Here is a 23553-nt window from a genome sequence, read left to right on the forward strand (position 1 = left end):
GCAACCATGGTGTGGTTCAAGCCTTATGGCGTCCACTGCACTACCATCAGGACAAATTGGATTCATTGCCCTTGAATATCTCCTCACAGTGTAGCTAATTAAATATATCAACACACAATCAACACAAAGTTCTTAAACAGGTCTCTGTATACAGATTTTGACTCATGCTTTTTACAGGCCCCATCACAGAGTCCTCCCCAGTCCACCTGAGCAACCTGAAGCGTGTGTCTCAGCTGCGCCAGCCCATGCTCTACACCACGGGCACCGGAAGTCAGCGCACCCGCAGGCACTGAGGGCCTAAAGGCCTACTTCTCCTGGGTTATGTTCATTAGGGCATAGAATGGACATTTTTGCAATGGAAAACAAAAATGAGTCCAGGTAGTCCCTTCCTGTTTTCTTCAGTTTGGTGCCTAATGATCATGACTCAGGGTTTTCTTACATAGGACTTCCCAATACCAGCACTAACCTGACCAGCTACCCTGAGAATGTTGACTGGACTAGATGGACTGGACTGGAGAAAGCTGGACCTCCAATCTCCACCTTCATGCTCCTGATTGACCCACAGCCCAGTGGGACCTTGAGCCCCCTTTTGTCCTCTGGCCTGTGACCTCTGACCTGTGACTTCCACACTGGCTGTACATTGAACCCAGAGACCTAGCTTTTCCTCGTGCTGATCACTAGTAAGTAAGGTGGATGATGCCCTAAGACCTCACCATCACAGACCCCAAAGATCTTCTGTCTATGACATTTACTCTTCTGTCTGTGACTTTGTCTTAAATGGCGCCCAAGTTCTATATAGTGCACTACTTTTGACCTGGCCCTGGACAAACGTAGTGCACTATATAAGGAATAGGGTGCCATTTCAGACACAGACTGTGACTGTTTTCTCTGCTCCTCGTTTCCCTGCTCAAGTGGTCCTCTGAGTGACAGTCCAGTGGCCACCACTATCCGCTACTATCGCCCTGTACACATTCCGGTTCTACAGATGATTTGGCACGGTTGTGATTCTAAAGAATTTTTCTACATACAAATAATTACAAAAGCCTTGTGGACACACTGCATAATAGTTGTTTCTTCTCTCTTCTTTATGAACACGTTTTATAAATAAATATATTCTTTCTACAGCTTATCAGCGTACACCCAATATGTTCCCCCTGTTGATGATGCTTATTATTCATTATGGTTGAACTAAAAGATTATATGCAACAAAAATGTAATTCAATTGGAAACAATTAAATATATATGTAAAATGTAATTAAACGATAATGAATGTTGATGCTAATATTATGTATGATAACAATAGCCTAATATATTCTATATGCTGTAAACTCTTGTCTTTTAACAGTTTCACTCAATTCATTCTAATTTACTTAATAATTATGACACACCCCTCACTATTGTCATTGGTTGCACTAATTCCACTGTTTGTCTACATAACCTGGTTCAAGCATTCATGACATTACCCTGAAGAAGACAGTGATGCCGAAACATTAAATAAATAAATTGCTGGGAGTTTAAATATACAGTGTTTTCAGACCCCTTGACTTTTTCCACATTTTGTTATGTTACAGCCTTATTCTAAGATGTATTAAATCGTTTTTTCCCCTCATCAATCTACACACAATACCCCATAATCACAAAGGAAAAACAGGTTCATTGTGTATGACGCTATAAGCTTGGCACATTTGTATTTGGGGACTTTCTCCCATTCTTCTCTACAGATCCTCTCAAGCTCTGTCAGGTTAGATGGAGAGCTACGCTGCACAGCTATATTCAGGTCTCTCCAGAGATGTTCGATCGGGTTCAGGTCCGGGCTCTGGCTGGGCCCCTCAAGGACATTCAGAGACTTGTACCGAAGCCACTCCTGCATTGTCTTGGCTGTGTGCTTAGGGTCGTTGTCCTCTTCGGCCCAGTCTGAGGTCCTGAGCGCTCTGGAGCAGGTTTTCATCATGGATCTCTTTGCTCTGTTCATCTTTGCCTCGATCCTGACTTGTCTCCCAGTCCTTGCCACTGAGAAACATCTCCACAGCATGATAATACCACCACCATGCTTCACCGTAGGGATGGTGCCAGGTTTCCTCCAGATGTGATGCTTGACATTCAGGCCAAATAGTTTAATCTTGGTTTCATCAGACCAGAGAATCTTGTTTCTCATGGTCTGAGAGTCTATTGATGCCTTTTGGTAAACTCCAAGCAGGCTGTCATGTACCTTTTACTGAGGAATAGCTTCCGTCTGGCCACTCTCTCAGAAAGGCCTGATTGGTGAAGTGCTGCAGAGATTGTTGTCCTTCTGGAAGGTTCTCCCATCTCCACAGAGGAACTATAGAGCTCTGTCAGAGTGAACATCAGGTTCTTGGTCACCTCCCTGACCAAGGCCTTTCTCCCCCTATTATTCAGTTTGGCCGGGCAGCCAGCTCTAGGAAGATTCTTGGTTGTTCCAAACTTCTTCCATTTAAGAATGATGGAGGGCACTGTGTTCTTGGGGACCTTCAATGCTGCAGAAATGTTTTGGTACCCTTCCCCAGATCTGTGCCTCGACACAATCCTGTCTCAGAGCTCTATGGACAATTCCTTCGACCTCACGGCCTGGTTTTTGCTCTGACACGCACTGTCAACTGTGGGACCTTATATAGACAGGTGTGTGCCTTTCTAAATCATGTCCAATCAATTGAATTTACCACAGGTGGACTCCAATCAAGTTGTAGGAACATCTCAAGGATGAGCAATAGAAACAGGAGCTCAATTTTGAATCTCATAGCAAAGGGTCTGAATACTTATGTAAATAAGGGATTTCTGTTTTATAGATTTTATCAATTTTATAAAATTTCTGAACACCTGTTTTCACTTTGTCATTATGGGATATTGTGTGTAGGTTGATGAGGATTTAAAAAAATATATATATATAACATTTTAGAACAAGGCTGTAATGTAACAACATTTTTTTAAAGTCAAGGGGTCTGAATACATTTCGAATGCACTGTATCTATGCATAGTCATTTTACCCCTACCTACATGTACAGCTTTTAGTGTTACTTTTTATTTTTAACATGAGTTTATTTTAGTATATGGGGGGTTGGGAAACCCTGCCATAAACAATCCATCTGTACAGTCACAACATGAGCACACCACTTAACTGCATGGCTACAAAGTGAACTCGGTAGACAGGACACACTCTACAAAGTGAACTCGGTAGACAGGACACACTCTACAAAGTGAACTCGGTAGACAGGACACACTCTACAAAGTGTTTTTGAGAAGTTTTATTTTGAAAGGTAAACAAGTTATTCAACAGTACTGGTGTGATCCATAACAGGTATCTAGACATGAATATGGGCCTATGTCCTAGAGTCATTCGGCTGTCATAGGTATAGATTACATGTCAGCATATTGTTTTCATAAGAGTGGAAGTGCTGAATGTACCTGCTATGATTGGATTAGTTTACCTCCCATTGGCAGGCAGGCAGCAGGCTTACCAGCAGGCTGTGTTCTAACATGCAGCAGTCGTGTGTGTACTTGAGCATGCACTAGCTAATTGTAAGAGGTTTTATAGTACCGTTGTCTTGGGTCAATGGGAATGTATTTCCACTAGTAGAGGCGGCTGAGGGGAGGACGTTTCATAATAATGGCTGGAACGGAGTTAATGGAATGGCATCAAACACATATCACTCCACTACTTCTGCTGCAGCCATTACCACGAGCCCGTCCCTAATTCACCTCCTGTAGTTTCCACATAAAGACGCCAACACAAACATTAGTGACTTTGTAGGCTATTAGCTTTTGTTTGTTGACATTTATCAAAGAAAGAAAAACAATTAGCTTTGCTGTCCAATTAAAATATTTAGGCTACACAAATAAATAATTTTATTACAGAAATAAATCATTTATTGAACATTAAATCAGAATAAGCAAAATACCTAGAAACATTGTAATAACAAAGTCATGATGAAATCTTTCCTGCATGTTTCTCTGCTGAACTTCATTATACAACTACACAATAGTTTTCCATCTCTGTTCTTTCTCGTCCCTCCTGCTCCGTGTATTGTGAAACACGTGCAGTCCAAATTACATAATCCAAACATCAAGAGCTGCCGTCTGAGGGGCAAAACCACATAAATAGTGCCCCTAACAATTTCAGGGATTGGTCCATATGCGACCAATCACAAAAATCACAAACGCTCTTCAGATTAATGGCCGTTGCCTCCAGGGTTTGGAGCTCTGTCATGAGTGAGAAAGCTTGTCCGTCTGTTCCTGAGCCATAGAAATGTCCTATTGACACTGAATCCTATTTCCATAATTTGCAATGTATGTTTTTGACATTCTTAGAATGGTTTGAAATACAATTGACATTTTACATTGTGAGAATTATATTTTTTCTCAGTTGTTGTTCTGTATGCAATATATGTACAATGAGACCTATTAGAGTTTTTAGGGGGTTTTCCTGTGCCTGAGACACAGACACACACACACACACACACAACCATCTCTTAGCATGTCTTGACCTCAATGGCCTGACTTGCTGAGGCATCTTGAATTTAAGTCTAGAAATTAAAACAAATACTATTAAAATAGGAAAATGGGCACACATGAGTAATAGCAATTTATAAATGACTGAATGTTTCCATTTTGAAGAAAACAATATATGAGCTGTCCCTATATGAGCAGTTGACAGAGCCAGTAGGAGCCAGTAGTAATTTCCTTCTCCTGACCCATGGCCCAGAGATTTGTGTCTATCCTAGATGTGTCCCTTCAAATAATATGTACCAAGGAAAAGTTAGACGCTGGGAGAGAGAGAGAGCTTTATCAGCCTACTTCCATCTCTATCATGCTCCATCCAAAACAAGAAATATGGCTTTTCTCTAATGCATGCATCCATCAACAGTTTTTTTCTGCAGTTTGAATATCTTATTCTGAGTAGAAAAAAGAATGGATACTGTTAAAATTCTGAATCTCAAAATAATGACTCCCCCTGCATAGTATCCAAGACTAAACAACTAGGCCATGCAAGGTTCATGGATTCATTTGGCCTTTTTCCTGCTCCCATACTAAATAATCCTGTATATCTAGGGTATTTTGGTCTATTCAGACCCAGACGAGTGGCTGTGTCACAGGATTACTGAGAGTGCAGGACAGGATTTATCCTGATGTAACTTGTCTATCTCTATCTGTTTGTTTATCGTGTGTGTGCATGCGTGTGTGTTCATACATATATTCATTCATATGTCCTTGCTTGCCTGTCTTTTTGCTTTCTGTTGTCCTCTGCTGATTTGGCCTCAAATAATTCAGGTCACAGTATATACCTTAGCCACTGTGACATCATGGCATTAGGGGTAGATTTAAGAACCGCCAAAATCCTAACCTAATTAGGGGAAACCACATACTGTGACACCTTAGATCAGTGTCTAAGGAAATGGCACCCTATTCCCTAGTGCACTACTTTTGACCAGGGCCCATAGGTCTCTGGTCAAGTGTAGTGCACAATATAGGGAATAGGGTGCCATTTGGGACATATATAGGCCTTATGTCAACTTCAACCTACTCTGTATGGGGTGGTGACCTACTGTGCCTCAGGTTGTTTGTACATCACTTCGTTTTTAGATGAGTGTGATTGCCTAGCATTCTAGCTATACATTCTATAATATATTTTGTCCTTAACTCTTAGAACATGACAGGAGGAAACAGAAAATTACATTATATTTCAAGTCTGTACATTTCCCTAGATCCTGCCATCTAGGTGCAACAAGGCGATACAGACAATGACAATACCGATATAACTGTGACCGGACTCAGTACCTTTTTCATAGTTTCACCATCATTGTTGACAGGTTGTATGTTATGCCCATATTGATGCAGAAGTCCTGTTTATAAACATGAAATAGTACGTATTTAGTGTTGTTAGTTCGATTTTTTGATTCAGTGTGTCAGTCTTTCTAAATACAAAGTAACACTTGAATAATTTCCAAAGACCAATGCGCCCTCTTTAATTGTGAGCTGCGCAGGGTTGCTAGGAGAAATGATGTCACAAGCGAATGCCAGCCAACCAGTCCACAGTGGAAGAAATTCCTACAGTGGAGAAGAGGCTATTTTTATTTTTTGTTTTTAGAAGGCTTCCATCAAAATCCGTCTCCATCGTTCTTGATTTTGGAAAGGATGATATCAAAAACAGCTAGAACATAATCTACACATTCTAAGCTTTCAGGCAATACCAATATCGTGGTGTTCCGAAGAAAATATAGATATAAAAGGGATGGGGACAATTGGATTGTTACAGAAGGAACTTGATCTTCTGGGATTCATGGGGAGGGGGGGCGTCTGAATAAAGGGGTTTGTATTCCAGCAAAGTAAGGTGATATTTGGGGTGTTTTGGTAACCAAAAAGAGCAATAACACCAAGGTTTACTTTTTTTCTTTCTCAAAACAACACATTCTGAAGGTTGCTTCGTAAGAATAACATTGAACCATGGAATTGAGAGTGGGAAACCGATACAGGCTGGGCAGGAAAATTGGAAGTGGATCTTTTGGAGATATCTATTTGGGTGAGTAGCTAGCTAAGGAAAATGTCATCAATATTACACAACGTTACCGTAGGTTGGCTAAGGTCAATCGAACATTTTAAACTAGCTAACGTTAGCTAGCTACCATATACAACGTCTCTAACATGCTAACCTAGCTCGCTACATTGCTAACATTACTCCAAACCAGCTAGCTAGCTACGTTAGCTGGCCAGCTGATGGGAATTTGCAAATATGTTATTGGTTAGCATGACCAAACTTGTCAATTCCCAGCACCTGGCCAATAACGTTCGCTCGCTACGTTGGCCACCATCCAGATAGTTACCTAACCTTAGCTTGGATCACGAATGAGTGGCTTTTTGAAAATGTATTAGTTAGCTAGTTCACTTAACAAACCGACCGAACAAGTCACCCAGCCCAACAGAGTTTGCCAGTAGTCATCCCATCTGTCAGTTAATTTCAAGGGCTGGAGGGCAGTTGGCTAGCTGCAGTAGAGCTAGCCAAATGTCCTTCCCAAGCAGTTGCACTCAGTATACGATGGGCAGTGAAGCCCTTTATCTGCTTCCATACATCCAGATTAGTTCGTGGATACCGTTTCTCTGTGTCCCGTATGACGGAAATTATAGGTAGTTCACCAGCCAATAACTAGCGTTAGCACAATGATTGGAAGTCTATGGAATCTACTAACATGCTAGCAGTTGCCATAGACTTCCAGTCATTGCTAACGCTAATTGGCAATTTCCTTCAAACTGCACACAGAGACATAAATGGTATCCACGAGTTAATCTGGCTCTAGGGAAGTAGATAAAAGGATTCAATGCCAAATTACTGAAGTATCCCTTTAAGAGTTGTGTTGACATCTAGTTGTTTTTAGTGTGTTGTGTATGTGGCCCTGTGGTTTTTCCAGTCAGCTGGTATCTGAAATTACATTCTGATATGTTATCACCCCCAGGGTTGAGCTCACAGACCTTTGTCATAAGGTACGATGAACAGTTCCTGCTTTTTGCATGAGTCCATTTGAATCTTGTCATGCCATAACTGTAATGGTTTTGTTATAATGCTGATATGCTTCCTGGAGTGAAGTCATGTTTTTTTTTCTTTGGGTAGTCCTAATATTCCTCCCCATGTTGAATGCTGAATAGGTTTTACTGGACCCAATCCAGTGTTTGAATTTGGTGTATGTTCTGTCCTCATTGTAGGTGTGTTCAGTTGTCTGTAGGAACTCCTATGTTTGAGTTGAAGCAGGAACAGCCACAGGGTTGGACATGATTCTACAGCTTCTTGGCACTACTGTAGTTGGTGTAAACAGGCATAAAGAGCTTATTGTTTATGTGGATGACATCAGTGAAGCTTCTAACAGCCATGTCATTGTTTCACAAACCGTCAGTGTGTAACATATGAGAAAGTCAGATCAGATTATAACCCCCACTACTGCCCTGCCTGTCGTAGCCTGTCACGAGTCAAAACACCCCAGCTCTCCACCCTGCCCCTTTTCTAAACAAATAGGTCTAAACTCCATGTAAGTCCAAAAGGTTGCTTGACTTGCTTCTCAGTTTAATTTTTGTTGTTGAAAGGCTTGGGTCATTTGGTTACTGACTAGACACTGTGGCAGATGTTATTCCAATCTGTGAGTTGTTTAACACTAGAGCTGTGACTGTCTTGGAATTTGCAGTTACGGTAATTGGCCAGGCCAATGAATAGTCATCGACCACCACTGGCTGCAAAAGAAACACATGGCTTTTCTCTGCAACTTCACTATTACTATTACACTTTGTAATTATCACTAGCACTTTTTTATTATTTTATCAGATTAAAGAGATTAAATCCAGACAGGCTTGTTTTAGAAAACTTTCTGAATGGACATAGAGAATTAGTGAACACGTACACACAACCCACCCACCTGAAAGGACACATCAATCAAAGCCAACTGCAGTGCATCTCACTCAGACACTGAAGCAAACCACATTTCTTCTTTCCCAAAAATGCATTAAAAACCTTGCCTTAGCTTAATCCTTTCTGTAGGATATTACAAAAATACTTTACATTATGGGATAATTTTAAGGGGGGGGTATATAGACAGCTCTGATGGGCATGAAGATGAATTTGACAATCATTAGGCAATAGAAACATGTCAACTCAAGTTGTATTGGTCACATACACATGGTTAGCAGATGTTAATGTTTTGTGTAGCGAAATGCTTGTGCTTCTAGTTCCGACAGTGCAGTAATATCTAACAATTTCACAACTAACTTATCCACACAAGTGTAAAGGGATGAATATGTACATATAAATATATGAATGAGCGATAGCTGTGCGGCATAGGTAAGATGCAGTAGATGGTATAGAGTACAGTATATACATATGAGATGAGTAATGTAGGGTATGTAATCATTATATAAAGTGGCATTGTTTTAAAGTGACGAGTGATACATGTATTATATCCAATTATTAAAGTGGCTAGAGATTTGAGTCTGTATGTTGGCAGCAGCCACTCAATGTTAGTGATGGCTGTTTAACAGGCTGATGGCCTTGAGATAGAAGCTGTTTTTCAGTCTTTCGGTCCCTGCTTTGATGCACCTGTACTGACCTCGCCTTCTGGATGATAGCGGGGTGAACGGGCAGTGGCTCGGGTGGTTGTTGTCCTTGATGATCTTTTTGGCCTTCCTGTGACATCGGGTGATGTTGGTGTCCTGGAGAGCTGGTAGTTTGCCCCCGGTGATGCATTGTGCAGACCTCACTACCCTCTGGAGAGCCTTACAGTTATGCCACTGTACAGTTAACTTGTCCAACGCTCTAACCATTGCACTCCATGAGGAGCCTGCCTGTTACGCGAATGCCTTAGAAGCCAAGGTAAATTGCTAGCTAGCATTAAACTTATCTTATAAAAAAACAATCAATCATAATCACTAGTTATAACTACTAATCCAGTTTAGCAGGCAATATTAACCAGGTGAAATTGTGTCATTTCTCTTGCGTTCATTGCACGCAGAGTCAGGGAATATGCAACAGTTTGGGCTGCCTGGCTCATTGCGAACTAATTTGCCAGAATTTTACGTAATTATTACATACATTGAGGGTTGTGCAATGTAACAAGAATATTTAGACTTAGGGATGCCACCCGTTAGATAAAATACCGAACGGTTCCATATTTCACCGAAATAATAAACGTTTTGTTTTCGAAATGATAGTTTCCGGATTCAACCATATTAATGACCAAAGGCTCGTATTTCTGTATGTTATTGTGTTATAATTAAGTCTGATTTGATAGAGCAGTCTGACTAAGCAGCAGCAGGCCTGTAATCATTCATTCAAACAGCACTTTCGTGCGTTTTGCCAGCAGCTCTTCACAAGCACAGCGCTGTTTATGACTTCAAGCCTATCAGCCTAATGGCTGGTGTAACCAATGTGACATGGCTAGCTAGTTAGCTGGGTGTGCGCTAATACCGTTTCAAACGTCACTCGCTTTTAGATTTGGAGTAGTTATTCCACTTGCGCTGCAAGGGGTGCGATGGGTAACGCTGCTTCGAGTGTGACTGTTGTCGATGTGTTCCTGGTTCGAGCCCAGGGAGGAGCGAGGAGAGGGATGGATGCTATACTGTTACACTGGCAATACTATCGTGCCTATAAGAACATCCAATAGCCAAAGGTATATGAAATACAAATGGTATAGAGAAATAGTCCTAAAAATACTATATTAACTGCAACCTAAAACCTCTTACCTTGGAATATTGAAGTCTCATGTTCTGAGCAAGGAACTTAAACATTAGCTTTTTTACATGGCACATATTCTACATGGCACACATTTTTACATGGCACATATTGCATATTGGCACATATTACTTTATTCTCCAACACTTTGTGTTGGCATTATTTAAACCAAATCGAACATGTTTCATTATTTATTTGAGGCTAAATTGATTTTATTGATGTCTTATATTAAGTTAAAATAAGTGTTCATTCAGTATTGTTGTAATTGTCATTATTATAAATAAATCTGCTGATTTAAATCGGTATCAGCTTTTTTGGTCCTCCAATAATTGGTATCGGCTTTGAAAAATCATAATCGGTCGACCTCTAATCCAGATGTGTTAGGGCAGTGTGATTGTGTCGTCTGTCGACCAGTTCTTAGCAAAACAACGACATTGGATGGTCTGAGTCAATGTTTAAATCACATCAGCAAACCTTTTTGGGGGGGGGGCGTCTGGAATAAAACTAAATTCATTTGAGTGTAATTCCCCTTTAATTGCGCCTCTGGCCCTTTTTAATTGTGCGTCGAGTGAGTGAAATGTTTCTGTACTGCTGCTGCTGCTAGAAGCTTAATGTGTAAAGTGTTGGTTTCATGAGTTGAAATAAAAGATGATGTTCCATGCGCACAAAAAGCTTATCTCAAATGTTGTTCACAAATGTGTTTCCATCCCTGTTAGTGAGCATTTCTCCTTTGCCAAGATAATTCATCCACTTGACAGGTGTGGCATATCAGGAAGCTGATTAAACAGCATGATCACCTTGTGCTGGGTATAATAAAATTCCTCTCTCTAAAACACACAACACTATGCCACAGATGTCTCAAGTTAAGGGAGTGTGCAATTGGCATGCTGACTGCAGGAATGTCCACCAGAGCTGTTGCCAGACAATTTAATGTTAATTTCTCTACCATATGCTGCCTCTGTTGTTTTAGAGAATTTGTTAGTACATCCAACCGGCCTCACAACCGCAGACCACATGTAACCACGTCAGCCCAGGACCTCCCCATCCGGCTTCCTCAACTGCGGGATTGTCTGAAAGGAGGGTGGGGGATGCTGAGGAGTATTTCTCTCTGTAATAAAGCCCTATTGTGGGGCCCAGTGAAGTGAAATCCATAGATTAGGGCCTAATTTATTTAGCCTAATTTATTTAAATTGACTCATTTCCTTATGTGAACGGTAACACAGTAAAATCTTTTAAATTGTTGGATGTTGCATGTATATTTTTGTTCAGTGTAGATACAAATGGTATACATACTCATGATCTACTTCTTCCAGGTAAGTCTACTTTGCATTTAACATTTTAATTGCGACGGTTTTAGTTTTTTCCTTCAACCCACACAGGTTCACATCAACTGGCTACACACAGTGATACATGCGCGCACACACAGTGATACACAAACGCGCACTACGCAGACAGGCAAAATTGCTGGAAATTGGCAGATAGTTAGGTTTGGCTTTTTAAGCCAATAGTTGCTAACCAGGGGTGGGATAATGTCAATATGACAGTTGCTGGGAAATTGCAGTGTCTGACTTGTGAGATTTGCTTGCGAGAGTTTAAGATAAACGTGAAAAATTGCATATACTTTCAGAATTGTTTGGCGAACTACTCATAGGTGGGCTTTGACCTGTTGGAGACCCCTGCTATAGACAATGAACAGCATTAAATATATATATGTATGTATGTATGTATGTATGTATATGTGTGTTTATTGGTGGAGAGACGCATCGATCGACCATATTGCTTGCTGAATGGCTATAAAATAGGCTACAGCATTGTCAATTAACTGTCAGGAAAATTTGAATGGCGAGAGCGACGTGTAGCCTAGCTCTAGTGTGATATCACATTGGCTAAATTGATACCTTGCTGCACTTACTCATTGCAAATGTAAAACACAGGCAGAGAGAAATGTAGTGAATTCACACAACAAACCCACAGACCTCTGTGGCAGTGCGCGGCCTGTCAGTGACAGTGTCCCAGATAATAACTTATATTGGTCAACAGCTTATTCGTTTGCAAAAAGATCAATTTAAAAAATCCAACGTGTTCCGAATAAATAATTGACGGATTGTGGTAGGACGATATTTTGCAATTGGTGTGAAAGGCATCATAAACAAGACGTACCCATATAAGGGTTTCCGTTAAGAAAATGCAATGATGTGTATCCTTACTTCACTTTTTGAAGATGTTAACTGTCCACGTGTACTTTTCCTCAGCCAACAACACGAGTACCAAACCGCAAAATCACCAGCCTATGCATAGGCGATGCGTGAGTTTCAAGTTTGGGGAAGCTCATTTTCACCATTAAAAATGCACCTTTTTATAATCAAGCATTCCATGCATCATCGCATTTGCAGGCATATGTAAGAGCCTTCTAATCGTAATTTGATAGTCATAATTTAGGATCATGTAATTCAATCACTGTTCGCAAAAAAATATATTTCAATGCATGGCCGTGTGTGGATGGCGTAGATGCCTGGCCTATAGGCTATATCAGATACTTTTCTTTCGCAGTGCGCACTTACCTTGGATTTGGCCTATGCTCTCCACTGGTGCTAATAAGATAGGCTATAGGCCTGCTGCTGTTCCCTCAATTAATAATGTTGATAACTAAAAGACAGATTCGTCTTTTTCATTGTCTTTTCAGCAATGGTCATTTTGTTTTCCTGCGATTGAATAGTTTAATTTTGTGATATGCCTGACCTGTACTTTTCACTGACCGTCGCAGCTCAACAATCTTCTATTTGTTATTTGCCGCACGCGCAATTGTTTCCTTTCCTTCCGACTGTAGGCAATGTGATTCGATACAATCCACAACGTAATCTTTCTTTAAGGAGAAGCTAATGATCCTCTGTTGCCAAAGTATGCTTTAGTAGCCGGTTTTGAATTATTTTATTTATTCATGTATAGACAGGAATAGGCTTATTATGCCATATAATTTTGCCAATTCAATTAGGGAAAGCTTAGCTAGTATTAGTTTTCTTCCTAATTATTTGGACCAAAATATCAGACTTGAGAAAGGGCCTTTACTGAAAATAGGCTTTTTGCAGTATTTAAATCATGACATGAGCATCTAATTCTTCTTAAAGATCCAGATAGTTTCCTAAAGTAGCCTTTATGAATGGACATAAAGCGAATCATCAAACTCACAATCACATCCTGCAAAAGGACCCATCAACACTGGTTTGGATAGGATTGTCTGTTTGACACATTGTAGGAGCCAGAACAACCTTGTCGACTGCTGTTGAATAATTAATAGTCAGACACATCCAACTTTTTTTTTAAAGACTGCTTTATTTACTAGCAAGAAATGAAAATATGCATTGTGTAAAAAAGTCCACATCAAGCTTTTCTTTTTAGGCTTCTGCAACCCCGCTCGCTGCTGGAGCACCAAACAACAGTTGGAAAGAGGAGATGTAGACGGAGTTAGCAGAACTGCTTATAATTGTTAACACTCCCGCTATTAGATTAAGTTGATCTACATTGTAAATAAAGTTCATACAAAATGTATGTAGGCCTATTAAACAGTTTGATGGCTATTTTATCTTCATCCATAAATGTCAATTACAGGGTTATTCAATTACTGTCACAGTCCTATTAAATGCACTGTTTGTGCATATTCAGGTTCAGAGACACTCACTGACCTTTGGGAAAGTAGATTTATTTTCTCCTTGCATGGCTGCAGTTTAACTTATGGTCAATATATAAATTGTGTTGCAGATGAGAAACCTCATGTCCAATGAAACTCAATGTTCCAACTCAACAGACATGAAGTGTAATGAAATTGCACCACTGAGTGTAGGGCTGAGTGGATGTTTTTAATGAGTCGTGACTGTGAAATAGGAGACGTTTAGTGATAAGGCCATCCAGCCCACCCCACCGAACCACTTAGGATATGGTGTGGGTGTTTTGCTTTTGACACCCTAGCTGGATTGCATAACCAGACCATACATCTATATCACTCTCCTAGGTCACATGAAACATTCTGACACCGAAAGACTTATGTTGAGTTCATATAGTTTCACCACGTGAAGTACAATTTGTTCATTTCTAGAGCACGCAGACTTGACTGCCAATTTTGTGGATAAGGCTAAACCGCTATGCCATGGGGGAAAAATTAACGTGTCAGTCCTAAGTGCCTAGTTCCTATCCATTGTAATGGGAGAGACAGAATGTAATTTCAGCGAGGGAATGGATTAGCTGTGTTCCTGTGTACTCTTCAGGTGATTGGGGGGAGGGCATTCAGCCTACTCACACACAGCGGGGAATGGGACGCTCCAGTCAGCTGTAATTCCCTCAGATTAATGCAGCCCCCTTTATGTAACCACATGTACGACTCATCCAACATGTTATTGTGTGTGTTCATGGAGGTGTTAAGTGCTTTTCAGGAGAGGGTCTGAGTCATTCACTGGCTGGTGGCTCTGTTGTGTAGTTGACTAGCCTACTTTTGAAATGAAATGTCAGATTTATAAAGCTCCCATTTCCCACTGCTAGCACACAAGCAGCAAATGTGCACCTCTTCAATGCATGTTTAGACTTGTAGCTTTTGCAAGCTGCCCAAAGAGAAGTAGGCCCAGTTCTAAAGTAGACGAATAGAGAAGTAGGCCCAGTACTAAAGTAGACGAATAGAGAAGTAGGCCCAGTACTAAAGTAGACGAATAGAGAAGTAGGCCCAGTTCTAAAGTAGGCCCAGTTCTAAAGTAGACGAATAGAGAAGTAGGCCCAGTACTAAAGTAGGATTCTGGTCACACATGCTGGCAGTACTCCTCATGAGGAAATGTTAAGATTACAGTTAGTTGGTTTGTTTACCTGTTTGAGTTGCATTCTTTTGTGGCTGGTATGATATGAATGGAACTTGGTGTATATGCCCCATCTACATTTTAGTCATTTAGCAGACACTCTTAACCATAATGGCTCTGGTTAAGTGTCTTGCTCAAGGGTTCGTCGACAGATTTTTCACCTGTCAGTCAGCAGGGGCATGCACATCACCAGGCCCATGAGTTTCCCCTCCCTTACTGGTCAGGTAAAACTGTCCAGGACCTAGTCCTTTATAAGCCTAAATCATACTCTGAACTGAAAGCAATAACACACCTGGTGGCTCTTTATCCATCTACATACATTTGTATTGACAGTATTTCCTCTTTCTCCCCCAGGCACAGACATCTCAGTGGGAGAGGAGGTCGCCATTAAACTGGAATGTGTGAAGACCAAACACCCACAGCTCCACATAGAGAGTAAGATCTACAAGATGATGCAGGGAGGAGGTGAGACATGGGTCTGAAACATTATACAGGGGCCAGGCTGTGGCTATCAGACTCTCTTTCCCCATCTCTCTTCTATCTACACCCTTTATCTTCCTTCTCACCCTATTTTCCCCCTTCCCCCAATGTCCAGTGATGTGAACCACATCAGGCAGTCATCCACATCAAGCAGGCAGGCAGGCAGTCATCCACATGAGTCAGTCATGCCAGCCAGCAGCCTGAGCGAATAGACTCAGTGGAACCTGTCATCAGATCACAGAGCCAGAGAAACAGCACTTGTGTGTGTGGTGGGATAGGTATCACACAATAAATCATGTTAAACCTGGTAAAGAATGGGATTTCCTTTCCCTACAGTGGGTATCCTTACAAATCACACTCTCCCTTCCATTCCCTACAGTGGGTATCCTTACAAATCACACTCTCCCTTCCATTCCCTACAGTGGGTATCCTTACAAATCACACTCTCCCTTCCATTCCCTACGGTGGGTATCCTTACAAATCACACTCTCCCTTCCATTCCCTACAGTGGGTATCCTTACAAATCACACTCTCCCTTCCATTCCCTACAGTGGGTATCCTTACAAATCACACTCTCCCTTCCATTCCCTACAGTGGGTATCCTTACAAATCACACTCTCCCTTCCATTCCCTACAGTGGGTATCCTTACAAATCACACTCTCCCTTCCATTCCCTACAGTGGGTATCCTTACAAATCACACTCTCCCTTCCATTCCCTACAGTGGGTATCCTTACAAATCACACTCTCCCTTCCATTCCCTACAGTGGGTATCCTTACAAATCACACTCTCCCTTCCATTCCCTACGGTGGGTATCCTTACAAATCACACTCTCCCTTCCATTCCCTACGGTGGGTATCCTTACAAATCACACTCTCCCTTCCATTCCCTACGGTGGGTATCCTTACAAATCACACTCTCCCTTCCATTCCCTACAGTGGGTATCCTTACAAATCACACTCTCCCTTCCATTCCCTACGGTGGGTATCCTTACAAATCACACTCTCCCTTCCATTCCCTACAGTGGGTATCCTTACAAATCACTCTCTCCTTTCCATTCCCTACAGTGGGTATCCTTACAAATCACACTCTCCCTTCCATTCCCTACAGTGGGCATCCTTACAAATCACACTCTCCCTTCCATTCCCTACAGTGGGCATCCTTACAAATCACACTCTCCCTTCCATTCCCTACAGTGGGTATCCTTACAAATCACACTCTCCCTTCCATTCCCTACAGTGGGTATCCTTACAAATCACACTCTCCCTTCCATTCCCTACAGTGGGCATCCTTACAAATCACACTCTCCCTTCCATTCCCTACAGTGGGTATCCTTACAAATCACACTCTCCCTTCCATTCCCTACAGTGGGTATCCTTACAAATCACACTCTCCCTTCCTTTCCCTACAGTGGGCATCCCGTCCATAAAGTGGTGTGGAGCAGAGGGAGACTACAACGTGATGGTGATGGAGCTGCTAGGCCCCAGTCTGGAGGACCTGTTCAACTTCTGCTCCCGCAAGTTCAGCCTCAAGACTGTCCTGCTGCTGGCTGACCAGATGGTGAGACACAACTGACCATTAAATCCTCAGCTCTTATGCTGGCTATTAGGGTCCTCTGTATCTTCTACAGTTATGGCCACTATGTGCTATAAAATCTGCTAACAAATTAGAAGCGCAAAGTGAAGCTGTCAAGGCGGTGTAGTGGCCACCCCTGCTCTCCTCTCTTTTCCTCCAGATCAGCCGGATTGAGTACATCCACTCTAAGAACTTCATCCACAGAGATGTGAAGCCTGACAACTTCCTGATGGGCCTGGGCAAGAAGGGCAACCTGGTATACATCATCGACTTTGGCCTGGCCAAGAAGTACCGCGACGCCCGCACACATCAGCACATCCCCTACCGCGAGAACAAGAACCTGACCGGCACCGCACGCTACGCATCCATCAACACACACCTGGGGATAGGTAGGTCGCACACATACACTCACATCTAGAGGTTGATCACATGCGCGCACAAGCCTCATAGTGGAGCACTTTCCTTCGATCATGTCAGATCTGGAAAGGATCCTTTTTTCTCATCTCTCTCTGCAGAACAGTCTCGTCGTGATGACCTGGAGTCTCTGGGTTATGTCCTGATGTACTTCAACCTGGGCTCTCTGCCCTGGCAGGGCCTCAAGGCCGCCACCAAGAGGCAGAAGTACGAACGCATCAGTGAGAAGAAAATGTCCACCCCCATCGAGGTGCTCTGCAAGGGATACCCCTGTGAGTAATGTGATTTTTCTACATTTACTCCATCCTGGTTATAGTTTACTAAGGGTTTCTGTGCTTGTCATAACAATATACTCTTGGAGTGTTTCTGTCCATTTGTCTTGTCCTTTCTGCACCTCTCTACAAAGAGATCATGCTGTGACCCTGTAAACATGGGAAATAATTTCCCTTCCCGATGAGAAAGTATTCTGATTAAAAGATGACGAGAAAGTATTCTGATTAAAAGATGACGAGAAAGTATTTTGATTAAAAGATGACGAGAAAGTATTCTGATTAAAATATGACGAGAAAGTATTCTGATTAAAAGATGACGGGAAAGTATTCTGATTAAAAGATGACGAGAAAGTATTTTGATTAAAAGATGACGAGAAAGTATTTTGATTAAAAGATGACGAGAAAGTATTCTGATTAAAAGATGACGAGAAAGTATTCTGATTAAAAGATGACGAGAAAGTATTCTGATTAAAAGATGACGAGAAAGTATTCTGATTAAAAGATGACGAGAAAGTATTTTGATTAAAAGATGACGAGAAAGTATTCTGATTAAAAGATGACGAGAAAGTATTTTGATTAAAAGATGACGAGAAAGTATTCTGATTAAAATATGACGAGAAAGTATTCTGATTAAAAGTAACACTTTTCTTCCTCCTCACAGCTGAGTTCTCCACCTACCTGAACTTCTGTCGTTCTCTGCGGTTTGACGACAAGCCAGACTACTCGTACCTCAGACAGCTGTTCAGGAACCTGTTCCACAGACAGGGCTTCTCTTATGACTACGTCTTTGACTGGAACATGCTCAAGTTTGTGAGTACTGCCTCTAAATTGTTAATTAACCAGGATGAAACATATTAATGATTTATTACACATTAGTCCTCTTAACCATTAGCTAATGGTACCTCAGCGGCAGCTTTCTGATCTAGTCTCCATTTCTATCCTTCTGACTGCCCCTAATTCCAAGGGGGCCAACCGTGCAGCAGAGGAGGCGGAGCGGGAGCGGAGGGACAGAGAGGATAGGCTGAGACACAGCAGGAACCCCGGGGCCAGGGGACTCCCTGCCGCCTCAGGACGACCCCGAGGAACACAGGACACGGCGCCGCCTACACCCCTCACACCCACCTCACACACAGGTTAGTGTTTCTGACGCACATCTTAAACCCCTCACACACAGGTTAGTGTTTCTGACGCACACCTAGATGACTTTGATGTATGGATTACGTAACAATGTGCTTGACTATTGTCTTGTCATGGTCAGGGAGCATAGTATTTATAGTATTTATTTCTCCTCTCTAGCCAACACGTCTCCACGCCCGGTGTCTGGTATGGAGCGGGAGAGGAAAGTGAGCATGCGGCTTCACCGGGGAGCTCCCGTTAACGTCTCCTCGTCCGATCTGACGGGACACCAGGACACCTCCCGCATGTCCACCTCACAGGTACAAGCTCGCCCCATCCCTAGTGTCACCCCCTCGGGCCTCACCACATGACCCTTAACCTCATACGACCATGCCCCATCGTGACCCACTCCTGCAGCGAAATATGCAACACATAACTAATGAAGTTGTCTCTAGTCAACTTGAAGCAGGAATGTCCTGACTGTCTTCAAATGTCAGTAAGAGTAGCTATATGTCTAGCAGTGCATCAGTAAGGCCAGGATCACATCAACATAATCTTTTAAAACATGAATGAACATAAAGCTGTTTATTGGAGGGAGGAACTTCAGCTAGCTATGTAAAGGGCCCTGGCGTTAGCCTGCCAAAACAAGACAAGGATAAGAAGGGGAAGGAAATCTACACCAGGATTGAGAGGAAACCCTGAACATCTCCCCACTCTCCTTGGGCAGCATCAACATCTCCCCACTCTCCTTGGGCAGCGTCAACATCTCCCCACTCTCCTTGCCCATGTCTTAACGTTTCCACCAGGTTGTCATGAGAGTTTTTTTATCTCCCACTCCCAGGGCATTGGTGTGACGGTAAGCATCCAATACTACAGACCCAGATCCACTTGTCTGACTTGCCCTATGGCCTTCTCTCTCCCTCCTTCCCCCCCAACCCCAGAATAGCATTCCCTTCGATCATCACGACAAGTAGAGGCTCGCCACATCCTCGTGTGATGGCCCGATGGCCACACTAGGTGAGTCCCGCTCAGGCTGGCGCTGTGTCCTTAAGCACCAGGGATGCACGTCTCCTGTGTTATTGGGCAGCACTGTCTGTCTGCAGGCTCTCCATTCCTCTCTGTTACACTATGAAAGGGGGTTGAGACCATGTGATCACTGGAGACAAGTAGCTTCAATGTTAGCAGCTAATATCGCTGATGACAATAGGAGCTAGACTTCAGCAGGCCAGACTCCTCCCTTTCATAGCGTACTGATCAGTGTGTGAGTTTTCATATCAAACACTGCAGCCCTTGAGAACTGGAGTGCTGCATTCCAGCCTTGTGATAACAAATACACGTGGGGAATTAATGTTTCCCTTATTCCTGGCTGTCACCCCACCTAGCTCTGTGACCTGTGACCTATCCTCCGCTCAGTGCGCGTGGCTTGTTGCAGTGGTTGGACTGTGCTGATGCCTGTCTGACGTTCTCCAGCATGTGACTGCATTAGGTCCTATACTGCTCCTAACTCTCTAGTGTCCTTCAAACCCTCTCTCCCTTGACTTTTACCACTGCTCAATGCTGCATGGTTTTTCATACATCTCCAGAGATTCTCCTCAAGCTACAGTTTAGGTTCGCCACGGCTGAAAGCGTAAACTCTGGTGAATACTGAATTGAGTTTTATTTTTCTGACATGTGAATGATGCACCAGACTAAAGCCATGTGATGAGGTGGCCCAACGCTGCCTACCCTCATCTATCACCCTCAGCATATCTGCTTCACTACTCAGAAATACTGCTGCTGCTACTGAGAAATATGACAAGATGAAGCTATTTTCAACCCTTCATGCATGTCTTGAACCTTATGAAGAATATTGTACGTCTGGTATTTTTAATGACATTTTAAGTGCAGAAGAGAATGAAGTATAATGAATGATAAGATGGAGATTCCATGCAGAGAAGCTAGAGTAGAGATCCCTGCCTGCAAGTATAAAAGTTTCTCTTTCTCTCAGATGGTGCCTGGTATGATCCCTGGTGGCCTCCACTCTGCAGCGCCTCGATGAGACAATACCCACAATGCACCTGGCACAGCGGAGGACTGCACCAAGCATGGCTCAACCAATCAGCTGCCAGCCAGCCTAACTACTTCGGAAGACCACCTCTTTCCTCTCCTGACCTGGTGTTCTCTGGTTGATCCTCTCTTTTTCCCACTAGATCTCTTGTTCCTTTCCCGCTCGCCCTTGATTTCCTTGTACTCTCTCCCAAACACTTACAATCGTTTTGATAAAGAATCTCTGAACTACAGACCACATCTGCAACCTTTTTTCTGGGAGACATTTTAAACGTCTGTGCAGAGGCCGTGGTCTTTGCTGCCATGGCGATCTAACAGATTTAATTAAGACGACAAATGGAACGACAACAACCGCCACCGTTATCGCCATGGTTACTACTTATCATCCATGGCACTTTGTCAATAAACACCAATTTCTACTCCCACAGTACATTACTAAATAACCCTAATCGATAAATCTGATATGAAAAGAGCTAATCGATGATTGCGGCTCTATTTGAAATGGATCGGTTTGGGTTTTTCATTTGTACTTATTTACAGACCTCTTTTCTCTGACCACCAGCAGGCTTTTGTTTTCACAGCCCTGATCTGTAACTCTAAAGCCATTTGTAATATATACTATTTGCATGTTTTAACACTGGACATCCCTTTGACCAAGCTGAGGTGTATGAGTCAGGTGGAGGGTTTCAACTCTAAACCACATTTGAAGTCTGTTTTCTTTATGGAGTTCTATGATCAACATCCCTCAAGTTGTATGTGTTATGGAGGGGCCCCTGTTAAGGTTTCCTCTTCTCACACTGAGTCAGACTGCCTCATGGTCTACTGTACAGATCTACATTCTCATTATGTTATTTGTATTGTTTCTAGGCTGTGAAATTGTATTTTAATGAAGATGTGAAATGTTTCAGCTTTTTCCCTTTTTGGTTTCCTTATTGTGGTGAATTTGGGTTTCTGACCGTAGGTCTCACTTGGGGCTGCTCTAAAGTGGGACATCACTGTCCTATAATCGGTCTGTTTTGGGCTGTCAATCATTGTCTGTTCCCAGGCTTTTGCCTTGTCTGTCCACAAAGATGAAGTGCAGGATCGTTTTATTTGGAGTTCCTCAAATACACCAGATACCCAGAGACTTGAGTGTCTGTTAAATGGCTGCCATTTTAAACTATAATTTGTTTTGAGTGTGAATGGAGTTTTTATATCAAAGGCTCACAATTACTTACTGGCTCCATGTGAACACTGGTGTTATTTTGACATGTTTTGAGAAGTAAAATGGTCCTGCACTGATGTGGCTAGAAGCAGTTGACTAAACCGCTGTCATTACTTCATCTATTCCCTGATAAAAGAACCGATTTACACTTCTCTTGGGTGGGCTATGGCCTTGGACGTTCCAGTTGATGGACATGTTCCCCTGCTCAAACGTTGCATGCATCGACCAGTGATCGCATGCCACATCATCGATAATGTGGTTAGCTGATGCGTTGTAAGATCTAGCATGCGTTGGCAAGGCCTGGGCAGAGTAACACGCCATGTCTTTACTGGTTCTCAGCAAAGAGTGGAGCAAGAGTTTGGGATATTCAATTTGACCTCTGAGGATAATTTCAATCAGCAAGAGGAGATTTAAGGGCGGGCACAGCTGAACTGTTGCCATGGTTCAGCTCTATAGGACTGTTTTAATGCTGACCTCATTATTGACTAGTCATTTCTGGTTTGACTCATGGCCAGTTTGGTCAATCACTGACTCACCCTCCTATGTGTAATTAACTAAGCTACCAGCTCTAAGAATATTCCTTTATCTCACATTTGTGTACTTTTAAAAACTGTAAATAAATGAAGTACTTTGTACTACCCTGTGCTTTCATTTTCAAATGTTATTTTTTTTTTGTATATATGTATGGATGTTTTAATGTCTACCACCTGACATGCACACTATGATTGCCCTAAACTATACTTGCATTTTACTTAACTCTCCGACGCTAGTTATTCACATACACATAACATGGTGTCAGAAGTGTGAACCCAAAGCCAAGCACTAAGGAAAAGGGGATAAGGTATGTGGACAATGTAATCACTATCGGATAAACGCAAACAAGTGAGCGAGGACGACAAGCCTGCAGTGTCAGTCAAATTCCGGTGCCTAGCGCCATGGATATGAAAGGCGATTTGTATCAAAACAACCAGTTTTTCCGTGATCATTGGGAAAATTATGAAATTCCTACAGGTTTAGATAAAAATGAGCGCCATATGCTTCAGCGTCACCTAGATCTGGGGGAAGAGGATAGAGCAAATCCAAAGAAAATCCTTGACATTTTGAACCCACTCAATGTGATTTATGAAATATTTGTTTTTAACACGTGAACAAACTCAAGCAGAGATGTCGGGTCAATATGTTATGAGGCTGCGTCAATTGTCTGATTTACGTGATTTCGGGTCAATGAGAGACGAAATGATCAGAGACATACTTGTGATTGGCTGTAAAGGTAAGACCAAGTATGCCACGCGAAACCCAATTTACGCTGACCAAAGCCATAGATTTATGTAGAGCAAGCGAACAGATCCATTTTTTTTAAATGAACAGAATCTCAATTATGCCACTCAGAACAAA

The 23553-nt window shown here is 42.3% G+C and overlaps 2 protein-coding genes across 8 annotated transcripts in view; both read left to right on the forward strand.

The window, feature by feature from the left end:
- The window catches only part of LOC118373360 (kinesin-like protein KIF19), a 156827-nt gene extending 151605 nt beyond the window's left edge, over positions 1 to 5222 (forward strand). For both annotated transcript variants that reach the window (XM_052471461.1, XM_052471462.1), the window contains one exon: positions 178 to 5222. In XM_052471461.1, coding sequence (XP_052327421.1) covers positions 178 to 293 — 116 coding nt within the window. In that variant the 3' untranslated portion in view covers positions 294 to 5222. The remainder of the gene's footprint in view (positions 1 to 177) is intronic.
- An 801-nt stretch (positions 5223 to 6023) lies between these two features.
- LOC118373362 (casein kinase I) lies at positions 6024 to 22803 on the forward strand. 6 transcript variants are annotated; one of them, XM_035759472.2, is made up of 10 exons: positions 6024 to 6321; positions 6430 to 6532; positions 15406 to 15516; positions 16943 to 17091; positions 17267 to 17495; positions 17622 to 17792; positions 18454 to 18602; positions 18739 to 18925; positions 19089 to 19228; positions 20896 to 22803. In XM_035759472.2, the coding sequence occupies exons 2-10, from the start codon at positions 6457 to 6459 to the stop codon at positions 20944 to 20946; spliced, it is 1263 nt and encodes a 420-aa protein (XP_035615365.1). In that variant the 5' UTR covers positions 6024 to 6321; positions 6430 to 6456; the 3' UTR covers positions 20947 to 22803. The 6 variants fall into 6 exon arrangements, with proteins under 6 accessions (XP_035615365.1, XP_035615366.1, XP_035615364.1 ...); XM_035759473.2 differs by lacking the exon at positions 6024 to 6321 and adding an exon at positions 19850 to 19925 and having other exon boundaries at positions 6328 to 6532; XM_035759471.2 differs by lacking the exon at positions 6024 to 6321 and adding an exon at positions 19855 to 19925 and having other exon boundaries at positions 6328 to 6532.
- Positions 22804 to 23553: the final 750 nt, after the last annotated feature.

The sequence above is a fragment of the Oncorhynchus keta genome, chromosome 2 (assembly GCF_023373465.1).
Source record: "Oncorhynchus keta strain PuntledgeMale-10-30-2019 chromosome 2, Oket_V2, whole genome shotgun sequence".
Taxonomy (NCBI): domain Eukaryota; kingdom Metazoa; phylum Chordata; class Actinopteri; order Salmoniformes; family Salmonidae; genus Oncorhynchus; species Oncorhynchus keta.

Excerpts from the sequence above, each read along its gene's own strand:
- LOC118373362 (XM_035759472.2), top strand. The coding sequence starts at position 6,457 with ATGGAATTGAGAGTGGGAAACCGATACAGGCTGGGCAGGAAAATTGGA. Across the intron at positions 17,793-18,453 it reads GCTCTGCAAGGGATACCCCT|CTGAGTTCTCCACCTACCTG; the intron begins GTGAGTAATGTG and ends TCCTCCTCACAG. Across the intron at positions 19,229-20,895 it reads CCCGCATGTCCACCTCACAG|ATGGTGCCTGGTATGATCCC; the intron begins GTACAAGCTCGC and ends TCTTTCTCTCAG.